Source organism: Nannobrachium achirus (genome assembly GCF_963921795.1).
Source record: "Nannobrachium achirus genome assembly, chromosome: 23".
Taxonomy (NCBI): Eukaryota; Metazoa; Chordata; class Actinopteri; order Myctophiformes; family Myctophidae; genus Nannobrachium; species Nannobrachium achirus.
In genome coordinates this window covers 24,320,502-24,342,638 of record NC_137830.1, presented here as the reverse complement: position 1 = coordinate 24,342,638, position 22,137 = coordinate 24,320,502, and the positions used below count along the sequence as shown (strand labels likewise).

At 43.8% G+C, this 22,137-nt stretch overlaps 2 protein-coding genes across 2 annotated transcripts; one reads left to right on the top strand and one right to left on the bottom strand.

Moving 5' to 3' along the window:
* Nucleotides 1–3,980: 3,980 nt before the first annotated feature.
* Nucleotides 3,981–7,838, top strand: zbed4 (zinc finger, BED-type containing 4; the record flags this gene model as incomplete). The annotated part of the gene is made up of 1 exon (XM_080754270.1): nt 3,981–7,838. One exon carries the CDS (start codon nt 3,981–3,983, stop codon nt 7,836–7,838), a length of 3,858 nt encoding a protein of 1,285 aa, XP_080610396.1.
* Nucleotides 7,839–9,161: 1,323 nt separating this feature from the next.
* Nucleotides 9,162–21,798, bottom strand: alg12 (ALG12 alpha-1,6-mannosyltransferase; the record flags this gene model as incomplete). Its single annotated transcript, XM_080754078.1, has 9 exons — nt 9,162–11,732; nt 12,477–12,552; nt 14,738–14,907; nt 16,389–16,613; nt 17,218–17,320; nt 17,443–17,637; nt 18,162–18,335; nt 19,634–19,766; nt 21,640–21,798. 9 exons carry the CDS (start codon nt 21,796–21,798, stop codon nt 11,486–11,488), a joined length of 1,482 nt encoding a protein of 493 aa, XP_080610204.1. The 3' UTR covers nt 9,162–11,485.
* Between the last annotated feature and the right edge of the window lie 339 nt (nt 21,799–22,137).

Here is a 22,137-nt window from a genome sequence, read left to right as displayed (position 1 = left end):
CAGTGTATTAATGTACAATTTTAGATTCCACAAAGATTTAAAGGAGCTATAGTCAACTTTTTCATTGTAGGGCCGACACTTTGTTTACATCCTAGTCTATAGACTAGAATGTAAACAAAGTGTCGTTCTGACAATGGCCAAAATTATTATTTTATCATTATTTTACGCATTTTGTGGTCATTTTTTAATAGAAACACATATATGAAGCTTATTTTTTTATAAAATATCTTCGAAACATTTTTATTTTAGCATCCGTTTTTCAAGAAAAAGTTGACTATAGCTCCTTTAAATTGGCTTTCTTCCTTCGCCATGCATATAGTTTCCCATGACAATTTTAGCTTGAAGTAGGACATTTGAGGGCAGGAGTCAAAAATGACCTTTGTATGTTTCTGATTTCTGTCAGTGTTAGGGATGGGACGATATGAAAATGTCATATCACGATGATTGTGACAAAAGAAATCACGATTTACGATATTATCGCGATAATTCAAATCCATTATCCTGTTGTGACGCTGTGAGCTTGTAGACCGGCTATCTTTTGGCAAAGAGATTTGGTAGAGTAAAAAAAATACTGTATCGAGTACGTAGTACCTTTTACCAATTATAGAGGGTTTAAGTGGTACCGGATATGCAGCTGGGCAAATAAAAGGTATCGTCCTCCAGTGCATGACGGAGGACGATATCACGATAAATTAAATCTCCACAATACGATTATCGTGAGTGTTTTATATCACGATAAACGATAATATCGCTTATCGTCCCATCCCTAGTCAGTGTACAGTAGGTGTGGTCAGGTGTATGTTCAGATGCACCATATCAAGCTATTCTACAAAATTGTCGACTCTACCTCACTGCCTGTATAAAAAGGTTTAGCCTGTAGCTTTTTTTATTTTGACAAAAATAGTTGGATGTCTTGAATGTACCCCCTCTGAAACCTGTTATTTTGGTCCATTCAGACTACACCGTCTGCACAAGGGGGTTCCACCGCACCTCAAGCCAAATTCAGGCTGGTCTGGTGCATCTCAGGAGAAGAACTGGTATGTGCAGAAGGAAGGCACTGGAGCAAACTCTGACAATTACAGCCTTTTTATTCACAGGTTGCACAACAGTGACAAGTGTTTCGATGTCAATACATCAAAACATAAATCATGACCTGACGAAGATGTATTAATTTATTATATTTTCTGAGTTTGCGCAAGTGCCTTCCTTCTACATAGACTACACATGTCTGATTTGTTCATCAAGATGACTTAACTGTGAGGCCACTGACATGTTATTACACTTTTGAACACATCTTGAAAGCAGGGGCTGCTGTGAATGCAATTTCTGGAGGAATATGGATTAGACATTGCAAACAATAATGAGACAGACAACAACTCACATTCTTGAAGTATAATTGACATTAAAAATATCTGGATATAGTGAAATCAGCGTGTGCCACAATGGGGCAAACATCAGACTGGCTCCCCGACTGATTGCAAATACAGTATTTATACATCATCCTCCAATAGAACACCCACCCACAACATAAGAAGACAGAGAGAACAATACATTACAGACACTCCGAGTCCGAATGCAAAAGTTGTTGGTGTTTTACATATAGCTTGATCAACTGAGTTCAACACAAAAGAGGTGTCGTCCCCCCTAGCCAGGTACAGGGGTATTTTGTGGGGTGTGGCTAACAGTGGATGCTGAACAAAATAATGCCAACTTGTTTTATGCACTTGAGGTACAATCTTGAGGTCAATATATTAAAGTCCAATATTTTCCACATACAGCAACTGTGGTTAACACTCAGGACTATAACAGTATAATACATTTGAGTTCATTTTAATATTCACATCTTAACATTTCCTTGACACTGCTTAACGGCCCCTTAACTGGTTAGAGATGACAGCATCCTTGTTGTTTATCTTCTAAACAATCCAAAACATTGTAGGGTGGAAACTTAACAATTATTTCCCCAATCCCTTCATGGATTATTTGTTTGGTTCTGTATGAATGATCTATTGTAGACCATAACATGTAATAAATTAAAAACTATGCTCATCACAAGTCATCAGAACCCAATTCCTGAAATTGCGTTTACAATTAGAAGAAACAAATATATTTTATATTAAAGGGGAAGACCACCCATTTTCAATATTGAAATATGTCATTAATATACCTTAGAGGAGTTGTGTGGAAATAGAAAAAAGTTCCCCCCCTTCTGTGTTGCCTAGAACTGGAGGATTGATTTTGGGGTTTGTATTGTAAAGTACAATGTGTGATGTCATCAAGTTGTAATTTACAATACCAAAATCAATCCTCCAGTTCTAGGCAACACAGAAGAGGGGAAACTTTTTTCCTATGTCCACACAACTCCTCTAAGGTATATTCATGTCATAGTTCAATATTGAAAATGGGTGGTCTTCCTCTTTAAGTTGATTGGGGCCCCCCTCGGGCCTATACTTACCCTACCAGTCAAAAGTTTGGACACAGCTTCCTTCTCACTCAATGCGTGTGAGAAGCTGTGTCCAAACCTTTGACTGGTAGGGTAGTCCTCTTCATTCTTCCCATCTTTCTTCACCGAAAATAGTCAATCTGCTATTTTTTGTCTATTTTCATCAAATGATCACCTATTATGACATGCCCAGAATAGGTACATTACGGCTTAATGTGCAACCAGAGATTAATACATTGCTTGGATATTTCTGAATAATTAGAGTGCAGCTCTCTATTTTCATTTGATGATTTAACTTCTGTCCCTCAGGCAGCATTTAACAAAGTTACTGGGTGTCCCACATCAAAGTAATATTAAAGAAAAAACAGTATTCATGTTGTTATGGCACAGAATAGAATATTTTACAACATATTACTAAAATATCATGAACCCTGGCATCCCCTACATTTAAGGCATCACAATCACATATGGCAAAAATAGGCGAATATTTGGTGAACGTGTTTTGAGCATTTAGATTGTCTTTTTTATTTTATTTTTATCTCACTTCCGGCTGAAACAGTGACTTTTTATAGTTTATAATGGCATATATATATATATATATATATATATATATATATATATATATATATAATCTATATCTCTATCTCTCTCTTTCACAAGAGGTAGTACTTGTTGATAATAGAATGCTGAAAGGCTGAAAATGCTCTCTAACAACTCTTTACTTTACATTCAAGTCTTACTGTTTTAGCTGGAAGTGAGAGTCCCTATTCTATTGAATGAGTCAGCCTAGAGGGCAGGCCAAAGAGTACACCTTCCTTATGTGACTGATCACATGACCCAAACAATCAATTCTCCAGTTCTAGGCCTTTTTCATATTTCCACACAACAGCTCTAAGGTATCATAAATTACATAGTTGAATTTTGAAAATGAGTGGTATACCCCTTTAAGTAAATGGACCTCAAGTGATTAAGACATTTAGTTTACTTTGAAAAATCATCAATGCTACAGTAATAAACTAGCTTGTTTAACTGATGGTTGTATATATTCCAGAATATACAACAGGTCCTGTTTGCAGGTGGTGACTCTCAGGCGGGGGGGTCATGTAGGGTGACTGCCTTTCTTCACTTGGGTGTCATGAAGTTCCTCCACAGTCTTAACGCTCTGTAGTTACAGCCAACACGCTTGAGCATGTCCTTGGGACATGAGTTTGCAAACATGGTTGTCGAAGAGCAGGCTCTACTATTGATTCCAGAGTTTATAACCCGTCTCTCCTTCTCCCTCTCCCTTCTCTCAACTCTCTCTCTCTCTGTCGATTTCCCTGCAGGTCCTGTGAGGAGAGGAGGAACCATTCTCATCCTAAATGGAGGAGAAGGACAGACGGGCTTCCTGTGTTCTGGACAGCCACGTATGCACAACAACGACAACGACAGCCGCTTGAGAGCTGCAACATCCATGACTACTCCTGGACGGATCTCAGACGACGTTTGACAGAGCAAACTTGATTACCCTGCGGAAGGAAATCCTCAGGCTGCCACCATGGACAGCGAGGAAGAGGTGTCCCGTGCGAGCGAGGACATGGTCACTGAACCCGGTGGCTCCGTAGAAAGCAAGAAGAGGGAAGCGAAAGGGACGTGTCTGAAAATCGACGGCCAGGACGGCTACGTGTTCAAGTCCTACACTGTTGCCCCTCACGACACTGCAGGCGAGACTTCCTCTCCCCCTCCCTCGGTAACACTGGTGAACGACACCTGCCCTTCAATTGAGGGGGCAGCACACGATCTATCTTCTCAGGTTGACAGACAGTTGGAGTCGGAAAAGGCAAAAGATGCACATCCGGCTTCTCCGGCTCTTTCAAACAAAAGCATACACACTGACACGGAGATGAGCATGGAGAATGAACAGTCCGAAAATGGCAACCAAGCAACAGTACATATCAAACAGGAGGAGGAGGAGGAGGAGTTGGAGACAAACGGAATGGAGGCGGAAGCCCCGGAGGACGAGCGGTTAGGCCTGCCACTTGAGAGGTTGCCGTTTGAAAGCTCCCTGGGCCCGTTTGTCACCCGCGACAGCGACGACTACAGCAACCTACTGAGCGGATACACGAGCACCCTGTACGACGTGGCCATGGATGCCGTCACGCAGAGTCTGCTGTCGTCCATGAGGAGCCACGCCACCCCCAGGAAGAAGTCCCCTGCCTGGAACCACTTCTGCATATCCCCCCGAGATAGTACCAAAGCAATCTGTTTATACTGCATGAAAGAGTTCAGCCGCGGCAAGAACGAGAAAGACCTGAGCACGAGCTGTCTGATGAGGCATGTGCGACGGGCTCACCCCACTGTGCTGTTGCAGGACGCGGGAGACGCCTCCTCACACAACTTGACAGGTCTCCCCCCTTTGTCACTAATACCTCCCTGCCCAAGCTCACCAAAAAACGGAGACCTCACAAACAGTGTCGTCGCTCTTGCCTCAAAGAACACTTTGCCGTCCACCTCAGCAGCTGAAATCACAGACCCATCATCCAAAGAAACGGTACCCAAAGTCGAGCCAAATCTCGATCTGTGTGAAAACGTCGACGACAGTCCCGGCGGCGCACTCACAACCTCACATTCCAATGAAATCAACAGCGAAGAGGCAGCAGATGGGGGGCCTGAGCGCCTGCCTGGGACTCCGAAAGGTTCGAGTTCACGTCGGAGATCCGCCGTGTGGAAACACTTCTACCTATCGCCCGCTGACAGCTCCAAAGCGGTATGCATACACTGCATGAATGAATTCAGCCGGGGTAAGAACGGGAAAGACCTGGGTACGAGCTGTCTCATTCGTCACATGTGGCGGGCCCACAAGGAGGTGGTCATCGAGGAAAATGGACAGGGCAACCACATTCCGCCACCTTACACAAACCCACCCTCACTCCTCTCCCGCTCAATGCTGCAAGACTCTCTGCTGGAAATAAAAAAAGAGTTCCCCCTCCCCTCTTCCTCACCAGAATCCATATCGGATGAACTGCCCCCGAGCATAGAGGAGAGCATGGAGGTGAAAGAGTTGTCCGACACTGCCCTGAACCTCTCAGGACAGGACTCCTCCCCCAATCTCTCCTTTCTCATTCAGGGGGATGATCACACGCCTTCCTCGCCATGTGATCTATCAGAGGGCCCCAGCCTCAGTCAGGAGCATTCTGTTTTCCAGCAAAACAAGAAAATCATGAAACGGGTGAAATCCGAAGTGTGGCACCATTTCATCGTCTCGCCGGTTGATCAGCTCAAAGCACTGTGTCGCTACTGCCCCTGTGTCATCAGCCGGGGGAAGCGGGGTGACTTCGGAACAAGCTGCCTTATGAGGCACCTCATGAGGCGCCACCCAGACGTCCTCAGAAACCAAAAAAGCGCAGATGATAAGGAGCCCTCCCCTCACCTCTACACTGCTCTCACTGCAACCGATGCGGTTTCAGCCAAAGAAACTGACGTCCCCGCCAGTGAGAAAAAGCCACACCCGTTGCCTGTGTTCAGTAAAAAGACATCAAAGCTGTGGAACCATTTTTCCATTTCCCCCACTGACCCCACAAAGGTGATCTGTTTGCACTGTAGCCGCACAATAAGTCGAGGCAAAAAGACTACAAACCTCGGCACCAGCTGCCTCTTCAGGCACATGCAGAGGTTCCATGGACATATTCTTGAAAGTAACAATAGTAACAATAGTATCTCAGGTGTTGCGCCGTCTGCTGAAGTTCACGTCAAACAAGAACTCATGGAAACCTCTGCGTTCGAAGAGAACAGCGAGAGGTTTGAGGAACACCACCCGGTTGCCAAAAAAATTACCAAACTCATCGCAGAAATGCTTGCACTGGATCTTCAGCCATCAGCCATGGTGGAGAATACGGGCCTGAACAGACTTCTAGAGTACCTCCAGCCTCAGTATTCTCTGCCCCCCTCTTCTTATTTCACCAGCACTGCCATACCGGACATGTACGAACGGGTGAAGGAGGCTGTCCTCACACATCTCAAGGAGGCCGAGGGAGGCATGGTCCACTTCACGACCAGTGTTTGGGTCAGCAGCCAGACAAGGGAATACCTAACCCTCACCGCCCACTGGGCCTCGTACGAGTCGATCGCCAGACATCAGGGCCAGGAGTCGGACTTCCACTGTTCGGCTCTGCTCAGCATCATGCAGATCGACTGCGACCATGACATGCTGAGCATCCAGAAGCAGCTGGAGTACCTGTGGGACTCGTGGGTCGCCTCATCGGGCCTGCGGAAGGGCTTCACGGTCACCGATAGCAACGCCATCCGGCTGGCCCTGGAGGACAGCGAGCATGTCGTCGTGCAGTGTTTCGGACACACCATAGACCTCATTGTGAGCGAAGCCATAAAGAGCCAGCGGATGGTGCAGAACCTGCTGAGCATCGCGCGGAAGATCTGCGAACGCGTGCACCGCTCGGCGCGGGCCAAGGAGAAGCTCGCCGAGCTCCAGCTGCTCCACCAGCTCCCCGAGAACCAGCTGGTCCAGGACGTGCCGTCCAAGTGGAGGACATCCTTCTTCATGCTCGAGCGGCTGGTGGAGCAGCAGAAAGCCATCGACGAGATGTCGATCGAATGCAACTTCAGGGAAATGATCAGCTGCGACCAGTGGGAGGTGATGCTGTCTGTCTGCAACGCACTGAAGCCCTTCGAGGTGGCGTGCAGGGAGATGAGCACCCGCACGGCCAGCCTGGGACAGGTCATACCTCTCATCCACATCCTCAACAGGAAGATCGACCTGCTGTTCGACGAGACGGTGGGCATAGACAACATGCTCAAGTCTCTGAAGGAGGCGCTGGTGAGCAGGATGTCCTCCACGCTGCATGACCCGCGGTACACCTGGGCCACCATGCTGGACCCGCGGTACAAGACTTCACTGTTCACGGAGGAGGAGGCCGAGCGGTGCAAGCAGGACCTTGTCCGTGAACTGGATCTGTCCCTAGCTACCTCAGTCCCAACCAGGCCCCCCCTGCCGCCGCCGTTGCCCAACGGGTGCGGCGAGGTCACCGCCGCCCCGTCAAACAGCGGCCACTCAAACAAGGACAACCTCTGGTCCCTCATGGCCGACATCCGACACAAGATAAAGCAGGAAGACAAGCCAAAATCCTCCGAGCTGACGGTGCTGGAGTACCTGGAGGAAGACATTCTGGATCAAAGCTGTGACCCCCTCGACTATTGGAACATGAAAAAGTTCATGTGGCCGGAACTCGCCAAAGTGGCTGCCCGCTACATGGGCTGCCCTCCCAGCATCGTCCAACCGGAGACTCTGTTCAGCACGGCCGGCATGAACTGTGCCCCGAATCAGCCCAGGCCTTTACTCGAAAACATGGAGGGCCTGCTTTTCCTCAAGGTCAACCTCCCCATGATTTATTTTCAGTACTGAGTGAGGGGCCATGGAGCATTAATTTGCAAACCCATTATTGAGGACTGGAGCTTGATTTATACTTAAGATCTGTACACACCAGAGAGTGTTTATTTTGTACGATAAATTGGCATTAATCTGAACCGTTTCTTATTTTTTGTGTGATGTGAGTACATCCACACAGATCGCAAATATTTTTCTGATAAGTTGATGTATCCGTTTTCTTTTTTCCGAAACGAGGTTTTACCATTGCGAATAAAAGCATCAACCTGATTGAATGAAGCATCAAACTAAATTAATTGAATTGTTTTGATGCAAAACAATCAGCAATTCATTGTCCGATACTTTTTACTCGCACCCGGTGTGTAAAGACCTTAAGTCGTACAACCGCGTCCCGTGCCGAAAATATCAGATCTATAACCTTATAGATCTACTATTTTCAGTGCGGTACTCATGTACGTCATATGATGAGTATAAATTTAGCATGAGTTGTATAGCTGTGAAATTGTTTTTTTTCCTATTGGACAAACTACGATAGATAAACATTATACACCATTGTGTGTATTCTTTCTCAATGCAAACCTTGGAGCTTTTTTGGAGTTCAGTGTGTACTACTGTTAAAACACTTTGGAGCTGATAATGGTTCACAAAGAAGTGTATCAGGGAGGGAGGGTTTCTCTAGCTGTAGGGGTTAATTGTTTTGCTGTAAATGTGTTATTTTCTTTTGTTTTTTCGTGTGTCTGCTCTCTCCTTGTGCCTTATCCAATACTACTTCAGGTCAAAACGCTGTATATATTTTTTAAGTTGCGCAAATCAGTTCAGGAGTATTTTTTCTTCTTTTGATGATTTAAAAAAAAAAAAGTTGATGCTGTTTGTTTTCTGAATGATGAAAACATGGCCCAAAAAGAAATGCTGTGACTGAAAGATGTTAAGTTTATGTTATTTAATAATGCTTACATTGTGAAATTGTGGTTCATGGTACCGTCAGTTAGAAATAGATTTTTTTCCCCCACCCCTTTTTTTTTACTGGCAGAGATGTTTTTGAGGTTGTGTAAAATATTGCTGTATTTTCAGATTAAGCCGTTTGTTTGGAATGTTCAATTTGTCTCTTAAGCACAATTTTTAAGTTTATTTCCAAGGGATTAAATTATGGGTTTATTGTTGAGTAAAAAAAATTGTACTGTACATTTTTATATAAATGACTTCTGAACCTAATTTGATAAATGTTTTAGCTCTGAGACTGGAACCATGGAACTTTTGTGGTCATTTGTAAATAAAGGTTTTCCTTTATGTAACACGTTTCTTTATTGTCCATACAGTAAATAACACAAATAGATCATAGAAACAATGTTTTATTGAACAGTAATGAATGCATACTATGAAAACCAAATACTCCCTAATTTCAAAAAGGTATCTATACAATCTACAAAAAAATAAACCTGCCACAAAAAGTTCAGAAATCTAACTTTGGTCGATTATATCTCCCCTTTAATAAACCCAAATAGTGTTGTGTTTTATATCATTTTCTTTGTTGATTTGTGACCTTTACGAGGTACAGCTTGTAAGCATCGGGCATTCGAGGCATGAGCTACACAGCCAAATGTGTGGGTAGCGCCGACCCAAAATTTGCCAACATTCGGTCCATTATATCCCCCCTTTAATTATGGCAAATGGTATTGTGTTTGATATCATTGTTATCGTTGATTCGTCACCTTTACGAGGTACAGCTTGTAAGGATCTGGCATTCGTGGAATGAGCAACACAGCCAAATGTGTGGGTAGGGCCCCTCCAAAAATGGTCAAAAGGGCCTGGCAGGCCTGCAATACTGTTCTTTTGGTGTTCACCTTTGTTACTTGGGGCATTGAATGATTGCACTCTCTCAAAGTAATAAAGAAAAGAAAAAACAACACATATTGGCCATTTTTACACTTTGTTAATGTTAAGCTCAGTGTCAGGGAAGCCCAAAACGAGAGTAAATGCCAGCAGAACAGTATATTGCAAGCCATTTTGGCAAAATTCTGGTCGGCGCTACCCACACGTTTGGCTGTGTAGCTCATGCCTCCAATGCCCGATGCTTACAAGCTGTACTTTGTTGTAAAGGTGACAAATCAACGATAAAAATGATATAACACACAACACCATTTGGGTTTATTAAAGGGGAGATATAATCGACTCAAGTTAGATTTCCGAACTTTGTGGCAAGTTTATATTGTTTTGTGAATGCCAGCCATGTTCCCGGAAGAATCATTTTATATGGTTTAATAAATAAAAATCTATCTCCCTGGCTAAGCACGCGTAATAACATTGCAGTGAATAATTGGCCTTTTAAAGCACACATTCCTTTAAACATGAAGGAACCAGTAGAACCACTTTACGGGAACATTATGTCACTCCATTGGATTTACACTCATCTTTCAGAACCGGTTCTCAACACCGGTCCTTAATGGGGTTCCCCAGCTAAAAGAATCCTAGTGAATAAGAACCAAATGTACCTTTACGGGTTTGTAAATCCTGAGTTTAAGGGGGTGTACATTAAGTGATGTTTTTCTTTGTTGATACAATGTGTCTTCACTGATTGTTATACAGTAGTTGATTGTATTTTTTTATTGTACCTATTGGTGTATAGGCTTTGTCCATTAACAGTCTCTCCAGCTTTTAGTAAACAGGAAATACATTTTTTGAAGTCGGGACACTAATTTTATCCAATCAGTAGAGAACTCGCACACGATAAAGACAAAAAAAGGAACAGAAACACATCAAATTGAGGCTGATAAATTATCTTTTTGCTGGTCTCTTTTCTGATTGGATGACATTTTGTGTAACCCACCTGAAATCTTCTGTTTACCAAAGAGTTGGAAAGACAGGGAGACCCCTGTTGCAAAATATTCAGCTATAACCTTTTAACAAAAACTCACACCGCCTTTAAATGAACACTGTTTACAGTGTAGATGCAAATCATACCAAAAGGGAGTCTGTGTCCTAATGCAGTGGTTCTCAACCTTTTCAGGCTGTGACCCCCAAAATAATCATATTTGAACTGGGGACCCCCCACCCTGGCAAGCAGCTAGGGTTCGGTGTTGTTATGAGGGTAACCGGAAGAGTGGGCAGTGGGCACCTAAACCTCAATGTTAAATTGGCTATCCAAAATGACAAAAAAAGAATTTGGAAAATGGTCTGAAGTATTGTTAAGGTATACATGATTTGAACATTTGGCATTTATTTCCACAATTGCTACAAAATCTGTGACATAAGTTGATTGGTAAATGTAGGTCTGATAATGATGTACCGTGCATGTTAAGATCATGTCTACTTTACATGACCATTTTCCATGAAGTTAAATAGAAAGAAATAGCCAATTTAACACTGAGGTGACCACAATATTTAGGTGCCCGCTAGTCCTGTATCCCTTATAAGGGTTGGTGGTAATCACTGTCATTTGCACATCAGCTTCTCATGGCAGAGGCTGTGCAGTTTAATCTGTGCGTTCCACCGTCTCTAAGGTCATACTTACAGTATAGAGCAAGCACTGTTTAGAACACAAACACGCCGCCCTCTGACAACACTGACATTACATAGCAACATCAGCGTTTGGTCTGTTACTTTTGGTAACTGGAAGAGGAAAATACCAGATATTAAAGACGCTGAACAGCAGCAGCTGTAGGATGTGTTCAGTCTTTCTCCTCTTGGCTGGGGTGCTTCTTACGTTCCATCAGCAGGGCTTTGTTCTCCAGTCTCACGGTGAAGGGGGGGAACTGCAGCGTGTTCAACACTATGTTGCTGTAACCTTCAACGAAGGCCAGGGGCTGGTGCGTGCCTCGCAGGAGCTCCATCTTGGTGACGTTGGCCTCCATCAGAAGGTGCGTGTAGGTCTTCATGTCTGGATGCCCGGGGCTTAGGTCTTCTCGCTTGTCGTATCTGGGTAGGGGGTGTTTCAACACACAAAAAAGGTTGAGTCCTTGGAAGTAGACCTTTACAGTTAAAGGGCCAGATATATCGCTATTTCAGTTAATTAAAACAAATTTAAAAACTAAAGCCAGAAAAAGTTAAAATAAGCAATGAAAAACTAACTGAAAGGAATTGCACCCACCAGTTCATTAGGTATGCCTGGTTGTCATGGTGGGTGGTGACCCAGCTGAAGTTAGCCACACCCACAGTGTTGGGTAAAAGGGGAGGGGGTGATTATATGATGTCATTTTATCTGTGTTTTGGATTGCCACTTTTGACCCACAAGGTGTCAGCCTCCAGGAAGAAAGCCCAAATACAAAGGGAATACATAATTGCTCATAACCATACCAGGGGGTCTAATGAAGTACTGTCAACATCCTAGACACATGAAAACCAGAAAAAGTACACAAAACTATGGCACAGCCTCTTTAAAAAATGGCAGATCTAAAACTTGTATATCGAATAGGAAGTGTAGTTTGTGTTTATTACTTATCCATCAAAAGGTTATTATGAGTTCATTTTCTTGTTTGAGTAAAAAAGGTTTTTCAAATTCATTATAAGATTTTGCACTTTTGGACAAGCGAATGGGTCAAAACATCAGCGATCTCGATCTGTGGTCTACATTAGGTCTCTCCAGAATCTGGACCGGCATCAGACCCAGAAACGTGGTATCGGTCAGGCTGTGTCCAGAAGGCAGATGAACCCTCCGCTCACCTCCAGTTCCTGTTCTGTTCCAAGAAGCGAGACACTCCCGTTTCAGCAGTGTAGGTATCGATGTGGACAAATACATCTGAGGGGATAAAACACATTATGCATCAGTATGATTATGGGCAGTGGGCTGCCTGTAAATCAGTGGTACTCAAACTTACATTTCAAGGATCCCCCAGTTTGGTGTCCATTAGGCCACAGACTCCCATAACTCTGTAAGGGTCCATGTGGTTCCATTTGTACACTTTCAGAGTTACATACCGGACCGGTATGGGTCCATTTGGTTCCTAGCTATGAATCATGTAGCTAGGGACCCCCTGGAACCTCCTTAAGGACTCCTGGGGTCCTCAGACCCCTTGAGAACCACTGCTGTAATTGTATGGAATTATAGCTGTTTTCCAGACAAATATGTGTGAAATTCTTGAAAAGGCTGGAAGTTTTGCTCATAGTAATACGTACAAAATATTGTGCAAAACATGTCAAATAATACATTAATTTACCAGTAAGACTCCCTAAACGGGAGATAAGCGACCGTAGGTGGCTTATCTCCACAAATAGGGCAAAAATGTGTTTTTCCAAAATCTTCCTGATCCATGTTGATGACATGAGTGTAGACATGCTGTGTAGTGATATTCGTGATTTTAGGGCAAAAACTGTAGGAGCAGTGTCCAAAAATGTGTTTTAAAAATCGGCCTGAAGGTGGCGCTAGGATAGGGCCATGTGAGAAATGAGGGGTGGGGTCTCCGCGTTGCCTTGCCGGACGAATAGGTACCGGCCCCGGCTCTCCCGGACGCTCCTAGCCCGAGTTACTGCATTTTATGTGCGCTGCAGTGGCAGGGGGTCCTCCACTGGGGGCGCCACCACTTTTGCATCCGTTCTGGAGCACCAGGAGTCGGTGGTCCCCGGGAATTCCCCGTGAGCAGCCCCGTTGGGGTGGTCATTTGGTCATTTTTGCACATTTGGTCATTTTTTACATCTGGGGGTCGCCCAGGGACCTGGGGGTCCCTGGGGCTCTGGGGGTCCTTGGAGGTTGTAGTTTGGCAGGCAAGGAGTGTGTGTGTAAAATCTGGCATGGATCGGGTCAACGGGTGCGGAGATATAAGCAGGGAAAAAGTGTGACGTGTGAGCACATTTGGTCATTTTTTACATCTGGGGGTCCCTGGGGCTCCGGGGGTCCTTGGAGGTTGTAGTTTGGCAGTCAAGGAGTGTGTGTGCAAAATTTGGCATGGATGGGGCAACGGTTGTGGAGATATGAGCAGGGCAAAAGTGTGACGGACTGACTGACCCACAGACAGAAGAAAAGAAACTCATACATAGTCCAAAGGCGCACTCTAGTGTTCATTGTGAGAACTGCCTGAATGTCAGCTTACAATCTGAGAAACATTTCTCATTCAAGAAAAGGACTGCATGCATGGTATTACTGCAATTAGTGAAGTGATATAATGGTTTAATTGTTTCTAGGTCGACGTTGTACAAACATTAACCCAGTAGACTGGAAAGATATTTGAGATACATGTAGCTCAAACACATAAAAAACCTGGATCTCTCAAAGATTTGAACTAAATCTACTGCCGGACATAAAACATTCAAGTGTCACTGCCAGTACTTTGAGATCCTCACTGTGATCAAAAGGTACAAGTACAAGTGTGGAATTCCTTGACTATTTCCAATAAAACATGTAACTCGCTGGCCTCCTTCAAAATGGCCCTGAAAATTCACCTTTCAGGAGGCCACAGTCGAAGGTAGTCAATAGTCATCACTTCTCCCATAAGACAGGCGAGAAGTGAGCCCCCCCTTTACCTTACACCCACCCCCACATTTCCCCTGCGCTGAACAGATTAGTGTTTTTTTTTTTGTAAATGCAACGAATGTTATTTTGTTATTGTTGCTATCTATGTCTGTAAATGGAGTGCCAAGGACTTCCGACGCAAACAAGACCGTAAAAGGCCTTATTCGGGATGTTCCTGTTGGGCAGGATGTTCTAACTGTACCTCTGCCGTGTTGATGTTGTTCATTGTGACTAATACAATATTCAAAATCAAACTTGAGGACACTGATTTAGCACAATTAGAACATATAAGTAGAATTAGAAGTACGCCAGAAAATAGTACAGTTGCCTCCTGCATTGGTAAAAACCTGTGTGTACCCAACTATACCATGTCAATATGTCTGCCATGAAAAATGTAATGTCTCAGTCTTGATTGGTGTGGAGGAGCGAGCACTGCAGTGACAAATACATTTTAAAGTGATCTGAAAGCGATACCAACCCTCTGTGGCTGGCACCAGCCTGTGCAGCTCTTGCATCGCTCGGCCTCCTGGGTAATTGTGGTGGGAGACGTAGAGAGAGATGCCAGAGTACGCCGCGTTGGTCAGCAGCTGTCCCACAACCACCAGAGAACCCAACTTATACATCCACGACTTCTGGTAGTTGTTCAGGCTACGGCACACAGAGAAACAGTTTGCAACTTAACTGAAGCCTGACGATGTGCAGTTCATCCTACAATGTGTTAAAATAGGCAGTCTACAAGCTTACGTGTTCTTTTCAGCTTGTGATAAACAATGTCAATATTGAAACACACTGAATTTAGCATGGCTGAGATGTCTGATAGTATCACAGGAACCCAAACTGTACATAATGTAATATATACACAATTCAGTTTATGGGTAATCATGATATACCAGTAAGACTCCCTAATCGGGAGATAAGCGACCGTCAGGTCGCAGCATGATTTTAGGGCAAAATGTGTAGGATTGGCAGGCAAGTATTGTGTGTGCAAAGTTTGGCATGGATTGGGGCAACGGTGGCAGAGATATGAGTTGGGGAAAAGTGTGACGTGACGGACAGACTGACAGACAGCCGGTGGAGGTTTTGGTAGTAACTGCGACCTGACGGTCGCAATAAAATAAACGGCTGGGCAATATGAAGTATCCAAAATATTTTGTTCTTTCAACATTGTTATTCACAAAAATCAGTGTCAAGCTGGTTGCACACTGCAGCGTTTTTTCCGCCAAATATAGGAGCGAATTTCGGAGCACGTAAATTAAGAAATCAACCTCACGTTATGTCAATCACGTTTGCACACTGCCACCCGTTTCGTATTTATTTTTGGACCACTGTGTCCCTTGCTCTCTCTATCTCCCTCTCTCCTTGCACTGAGAAATGCATTTCGCAACGAAAAAACGCAGCAGTGCGCAACCAGCTTTACTGTGGTTTCTCTATCAACCTGTCAAGTCTGATTTGAGCGAATAGTAGACTTAGGGAGGTATGTTGCCATTACGAGCCATGATGATGTGGCCCATAGGGGCATAGACACACCTAAATCTAACAAACCCATTATTAATTAGATTAGCCAGTACACTGCGAAGAAAGCAACACAACTGCAGGGAGCTAATCTAATTAATCAGCCTAATGCAGCCTGACATGTTTTTAATCTGCTGTAGTTTTTAATCTGAAGTGGCAAACAACCACCTAGGGTAGGGGTCTTCAACGTTTTTCAGGCTAAAGATCCCTTAGCTGAGAGAGAGATGAAGCAGAGACCCCCACTACATATTAGATTCATGTTAAATGTGTATTTTCAGACATTTAACAACTTAAACCTTCAGTGCTTTGCAAACTTGACCTTTCGGCTAATTTCAGCAAAGAGTATTGGTGTTGTAGAGGGAAAAACGAGCACACCCCAAGTATATTGGGGTCTGCTCTTTTTTCGCTCTACAACACCAAACCGCAGAAAATAGCTGATCTACTTGTAGCTCTGCTATTCTCAACTAATGTTCCCCCTCACAACAAGGATGCGAGGGTTCAAGTGGTTAATGTAAAAATAAAAACACAACGTTTTGGCATCTCTGAGGACCCCTTAGGGGTCCCGGACCCCCTGTTGAAGACCTCTGACCTACACCGCCCTTTATTCATGGTCTTACATGAAAGAGCAGCCGCGGGCGGCCACCAGGTTGAGCACGGGGAAGGTGTAGATGATGAAACGCAGCTCTTTGTGGGGCAGCAGCGAGTAGAGGAGGATGAAGCCTGCGGCGGGCAGCAGCAGGACCCTCATCCTCCTGTCCAGGAGCCCCAGGGGAACCAGGAGCAGCGTGCAGCCCAGGGCCCGCGGCACCGCCGAGTAGAAATACCACAGGAAGGGAGAGGTTTACTGGACGGACCAGAGTCAAGGAGAGCTGGGGGATGGCAGCAGGTGGAAGGTTGTACCGACTAGAGTAAGACACATTTTTGCGTCCAATTTATCGGTTATTTTAGCAGTCTGACAGCTCTGGCACCAAAATTATCGTTTTTTGATTATTACACTGAATCAGGACACATTGGCTGTATAACTGCCACTACCGATGCCATCAGAAAAGTCAAAGAATGTTGATGAATTGGCCAAAACGATTTAGTTGACTCTAATCTACAACGAATAAAGCCTTACGCTTAGTTGCGTGGCATTGTTGTGCGTGAAAATATCTGACGAACCAGCTCAATAGAATGAGTGTGGATCATAAATAAGGTATAGAAAAAAAGGAAATGATGGACACAATGAACATAATCTGAAAAAAGCTAATCCATAACAGCAGAAGTACTGTGACTTGCATAATCACATGTTCCTCTGCACACCTAGAGACAAACCCTCAGCAGAGGCTGAGCGGACACAGTTGTATTAGTCTAAAGTCAAGGTCTTGAGAGTTACAGACCCTAAATACTTCTCATCATACGGATTGTGATGGCGCAGGCATGTGTTCATTTCTACAGAAGGATATTCCCCAGTTGGAGCTTTTGTTGAGGATGGTGTTGTACCACAGAACCTGGCCTTCGGGCCACAGCCACTTCCTCCAGAAGAAGGAGTCCACGGTGACAGTCAGAGCTGCAGGACGTGATCGTGAGTGAGAAGAGTGGATTTGTATTAGAATGTCAGTGCACCGTGTGTTTGTGTCATGGTGTCATCAACGATTTTCATGTGCATACTTTGACGTGTTCGCTGCTCACCTAGACACAAAACCCCTGCCGGCACGGCGTACGAAAACAGCCCCCTCAGCACCAGCCTCCTGCTCAGCAGTGAAATCATCAACATGAGACCCAGGAAGATGCATAGTTCAGAGCGGAACACGATGATGACCAACGCGGAGAGGCTGATGAAGGAGCCGTTCTTCTGAGCCATCCAGGATGTGAAAGCCAAGAGCACTGTGGAGATAAATGGAGAGGCAGTCATCGTGCTTGTTTTATACTTTAGGGCTTGTTTACTCAGGAGCAGCTTGAAATCAAATAGACATGGAAATCAGCTGCCTTTGAAGGAATTTCTTTGAACATATTCAGTCTCCAACATTGCTGCTAACTACTCTGTGGTAGTTAACACTAGCCAAATGTCAATACATTTTGACTGGCTGGTAAGTTTGTCAGGTAACAACCAGACATCATCACTGAGAGACATACCGGTAACCTATTTTCATAGCATTTGGCTAGTAAATCCATGTCAGATGTTATGGTATAGGAGAGTTATAACTTGCCATTTGTCATTGTTGCCAAGTGCTTGCCCATGGGGGAATTGTTGGGTCTCTGTTAGTCTAGTCACAAGACTATGGTCTTAACCTGCTCTAAATGTTAAGTGTCTAGAGGCAGCTTGTTGTGAGTTGGCACTGTATAAATAAAATGTATTGATTGAGTGAGCAAAACAATCCCAATAGGTTACTTCAGTCTATGTACCATACCTATGGGCAGTGCAAATACATTGGGGAGTGTCCTGGTGCTGTAGAACATGAGGTGAAATTGGGAGGCGCAGGTGAGACAGAACAAGCCAGCGACCAGAGAACCAAACTGCTTCCGCACCTCTCTCTGCATGTGCCACAGCGCTCCGATGACGCATGCACCCAGACAGCCTCGCACTGCACAGGACACAGAAACAGGTCAGTCTCGTGCATCGGAAGGTTGCAGATAATTGTTACTACAAGGTTTATCACAGAGTGTATTTGTGGTAATGCATGCGAGTATCACAGAGGAGATTGTGTGCACATCTTATGTCTGTATTTATTTAGGCCAGATGCTGGACATCAAGGCAAGAATCAACGAGAAGATAAAAAAATCTGCACATGGTTTGAAGCTCCAAAAACATACTTTATTACTGGCGCATAGTGCCTGATGAAGACCTAAAAGGTTGAAACATGGCGCCAGTAATAATTAATAAAGTATGTTTTTGGAGCTTGAAACAGTGTGTGTATGTTTTATCTTCTTGCTGCGTTCAAGTATCACAGGGTGTAAAGACAATAAGATACATTACTAGAACTGCAACAATTAATTGATTCATCAATTCACCCTTTGTCAAGTCCCGTCCATTGTCCCGCCCGTGTCTTGGTGGGACACTCGGTGGGACACTCCATCCACTACCATTTTAATTCAGTTGCTTGTTATTCTGGGTGTTCAATTCTAATTTAAAACTCGGTTTCAGTAAAATGGAGCTGCTCAGTGGCAGTATAGTGACTCAGCATGTTTTCTTTTTTGTTTTTATTTCTCCAAAAATTATGTTTTAGCAAATTCAACATAAAAAAGGCGGAACCAGGGCAGGACAAGGCAGATAGAGCTTGCTGGTTGGTCAGTCAGGGACCAACCAGAAGGCTAACAAAGGGTGAAGTTGTAAAATATTAAGCACTGTTTCATACTTTGTCACACGGTGGTGTTGTACAGCAAAAATAGAAAATCTACAAGTTCATAACTCGTCGCATTATATCTGCCTTTTCTAGCAATTTAAAATAAATATTTATATTGTTGTATATGTTCGCCTATAACCCTAAGTAGTCAGTGTTAATGTGGTTACGTTAATCAATTATTTTAAAAATCAATTCTTACTTTGAGCAACAAGAATAAAGTCAAACTCTGATTCCAGTTTCAGAGATTATTATTTTTTTCTTTTTATATATATTTTAAATATTTACAGAAATATCACTCCGCTATGACAGGAGTAAACTGACAATCTTTCGGGCGTGGACAAAACAAAACCTCTGAGGAAGTCCTTAACATTTTATAGACCAAATGACTAATCGATTAATCAAGAAAATAATTGACAAGAAAATAATCTTTAATTACGGGCATAAAGATTAACATGGATTTAAGAAGAGGTTTCACAGTACACTGAGTAATCCAGTGACAACAGTGCTGTATGAAAGGCGTGGATCAGATGGATAGATACCGATCAGCTGAGTGTAGAACTTGGGGACGTCCAGGAGGGCTGACAGACACACGGCGGGGGAGGAGAGCGCTGCCAGGACCAGGGGTCCCAGGAAGGTCCGTGGAACAACACCAGGGAACTCATGATGGTCATACTGAAGACAAACACACCAGTAATAATAATTAGACCTATTAAACCCCAGTTAGGGATTAAAACCGGGAAAGCATCTGGAAAGCATCTGTTTGCATCTCTCTCTGGGGCCTTTTCCACCAAAAGAACCTTGGTTCCAGAACCAGTGCCGGTTCAACTTTTTGGGAACCTTGGTTCGTTCTTGGAACCTTGGTTCGTTCTTGAGAACCGGCTTGCGTTTCGACCAGAGTGAACCAGAGCCATTGTCCCCCAGTTCAGATGGTGGTTCACTGGAAAAACCAAGGATTTTGTGGTTCCGGTTCCGAACGAACTTTTACGGTTCGGAATCAACTCCCGTTCTCGGTGGAAAAGCTCACCTCTGGTTCATCCCATAGGCGGGAGAAAGAACCGGAACCGGTTCTTTGCCGGTGGAAAAGGCCCCTCTCTCTCTCTAAGGAGAACTACTGATTTAGAAGGCATTCGTAGAATCGGCCTCAGGTCTTAATGGGTTAAGAAGAGTCTTGCTCAAGGACACCTCGACACACTGACAGGGCCCGGAATAGGCTCTATGCGCATCAGCCATATTGTAAATAAATTTGGGCCCCTTCCATACTTCCTTCACAGGTATTACTAAATGATACCAATGGAGGTTCTGTTCCATTTAGTGTAGCACAGGGTTATCAAACATTTTACTTTCAAGGACCACCATAACTCTGAGAGTTAACCAAATGGGCCATTTGTTAGCAGAGAGTTTCCAGTGAGCCAACATGTACAATATCAGCACCCTGACTCTGTTTAACCAGAACAGGACAGAGCCTTAATCGGTATCATGGTAATACCTGTGAAGGAAGTGAGGAAGGGGCCCAATTTATTTACAACATGGCTGCTGTGCATAGAGCCTATTGAATCTGGGAGCGTTCCCTGGCGGCCCCTCGAACCCATTCAGCTATGGCAGGGGTTCGCAAACCTTTTTAGGCTGTGACCCCCAAAAATAAACATATTTGAACTGGGGACCCCCACCCTGACAAGCACTTGGAAATGTAGGTATTACATTTAATGTGACTTGGTTCCACAGATAAATATTGTTAAACTGTCACTTTATAAATGTGCAGATACCATGTATACACTTATGTAGGTTTGTTTACCGTTGAGTGAGATTTATTTTTTTACATTAAGCTAATCATCTGGGAACCCCACAAAATAATTTGGGGACTAAAGCCTCTATCAGAGTCCAGGGTGAAGAGCTATTCACTTCACCGCGGTGTAGTTTTCTAGCTAACACCTAAAATACATAACAAAGCCTCTGTGATAGAAAACTACAACGCGGTGAAGTCAATAGCTCTTCACCCTGGACTCTGTTAGAGCCTTAATTTGGGGACCCCACTTGGGGTCCCGACCCCAAGTTTGAGAACCACTGAGCTATATTGGCCACCTACTAGTCAACATCGACAACAACACTTGGACAACATCCGCTTTGCTATCTGATATCTTTAGTCATTGTGGTCCTCAGACTCATACTCTGTGGATCTAGCACATAAACTAAGGTTTGCTACAACAGTGTCTTCAGTCTTGTTCAGTTAGACTTTAAAATGTGTATTTATTGTAATGCATTGTTTTATCTTATGTCTTTTTACTATTACTAAATCCACAAATGTTAATAATGTGTTCTTGACACATATGAGCATTGCCTATTATTTTATTTTTTTAAATGTATTTTGAAGCATATGGAGGAGTCCTGTCACATGATGAAATGTCATTTTATATACAAAACAGAACAAACTTGACCATGTCTGTCTGTCTGTCTGTCTGTCTGTCTGTCTGTCTGTCTGTCTGTGTGTAGCACGTTAGCTTAGCACAACAACAAATGAATGAAGTCCTCTCTAAAAGTCTCGTCCTACCTTTTCAAAGTGTACCCTGTGCAGCAGGATATCGTGGGTGGCCTGGAGGTTGAAGCTCTCCTCTACCTTGGTGAAGGGACAGATCAGCAGGTGGGACAGACTGACGCTGATCAACAGCAGCAGCAGAGGAACATCAGAGATGATCCTCTTTTCAGCCATGACACCTGTCCTGCTGCAGCCAGCCAGGATGTTGACGTCTGTGACACTTCCGGCTCGGCTGGCTCGAACACGTGACACATAATTTTAATGTTTTACAAATGTTAAAAGATGTTTAATTGATACTGTTAGATCGAAATCGCATTTTAAAGGTTTTTGGAATTATTTGCAATTTCAAGCTTTAAAGTTAAGATGATACGTATACAAAAGTTGAATTCATACATACAGTGACTTTTTACAAATATTTTATTACAAGTTATTTCAAAACTCAAAACATATTCTGATTTCCAGTGCAATTCCAATGAAATAGAAATTGCTCTTGTTCTTAAACAAAATACTAAA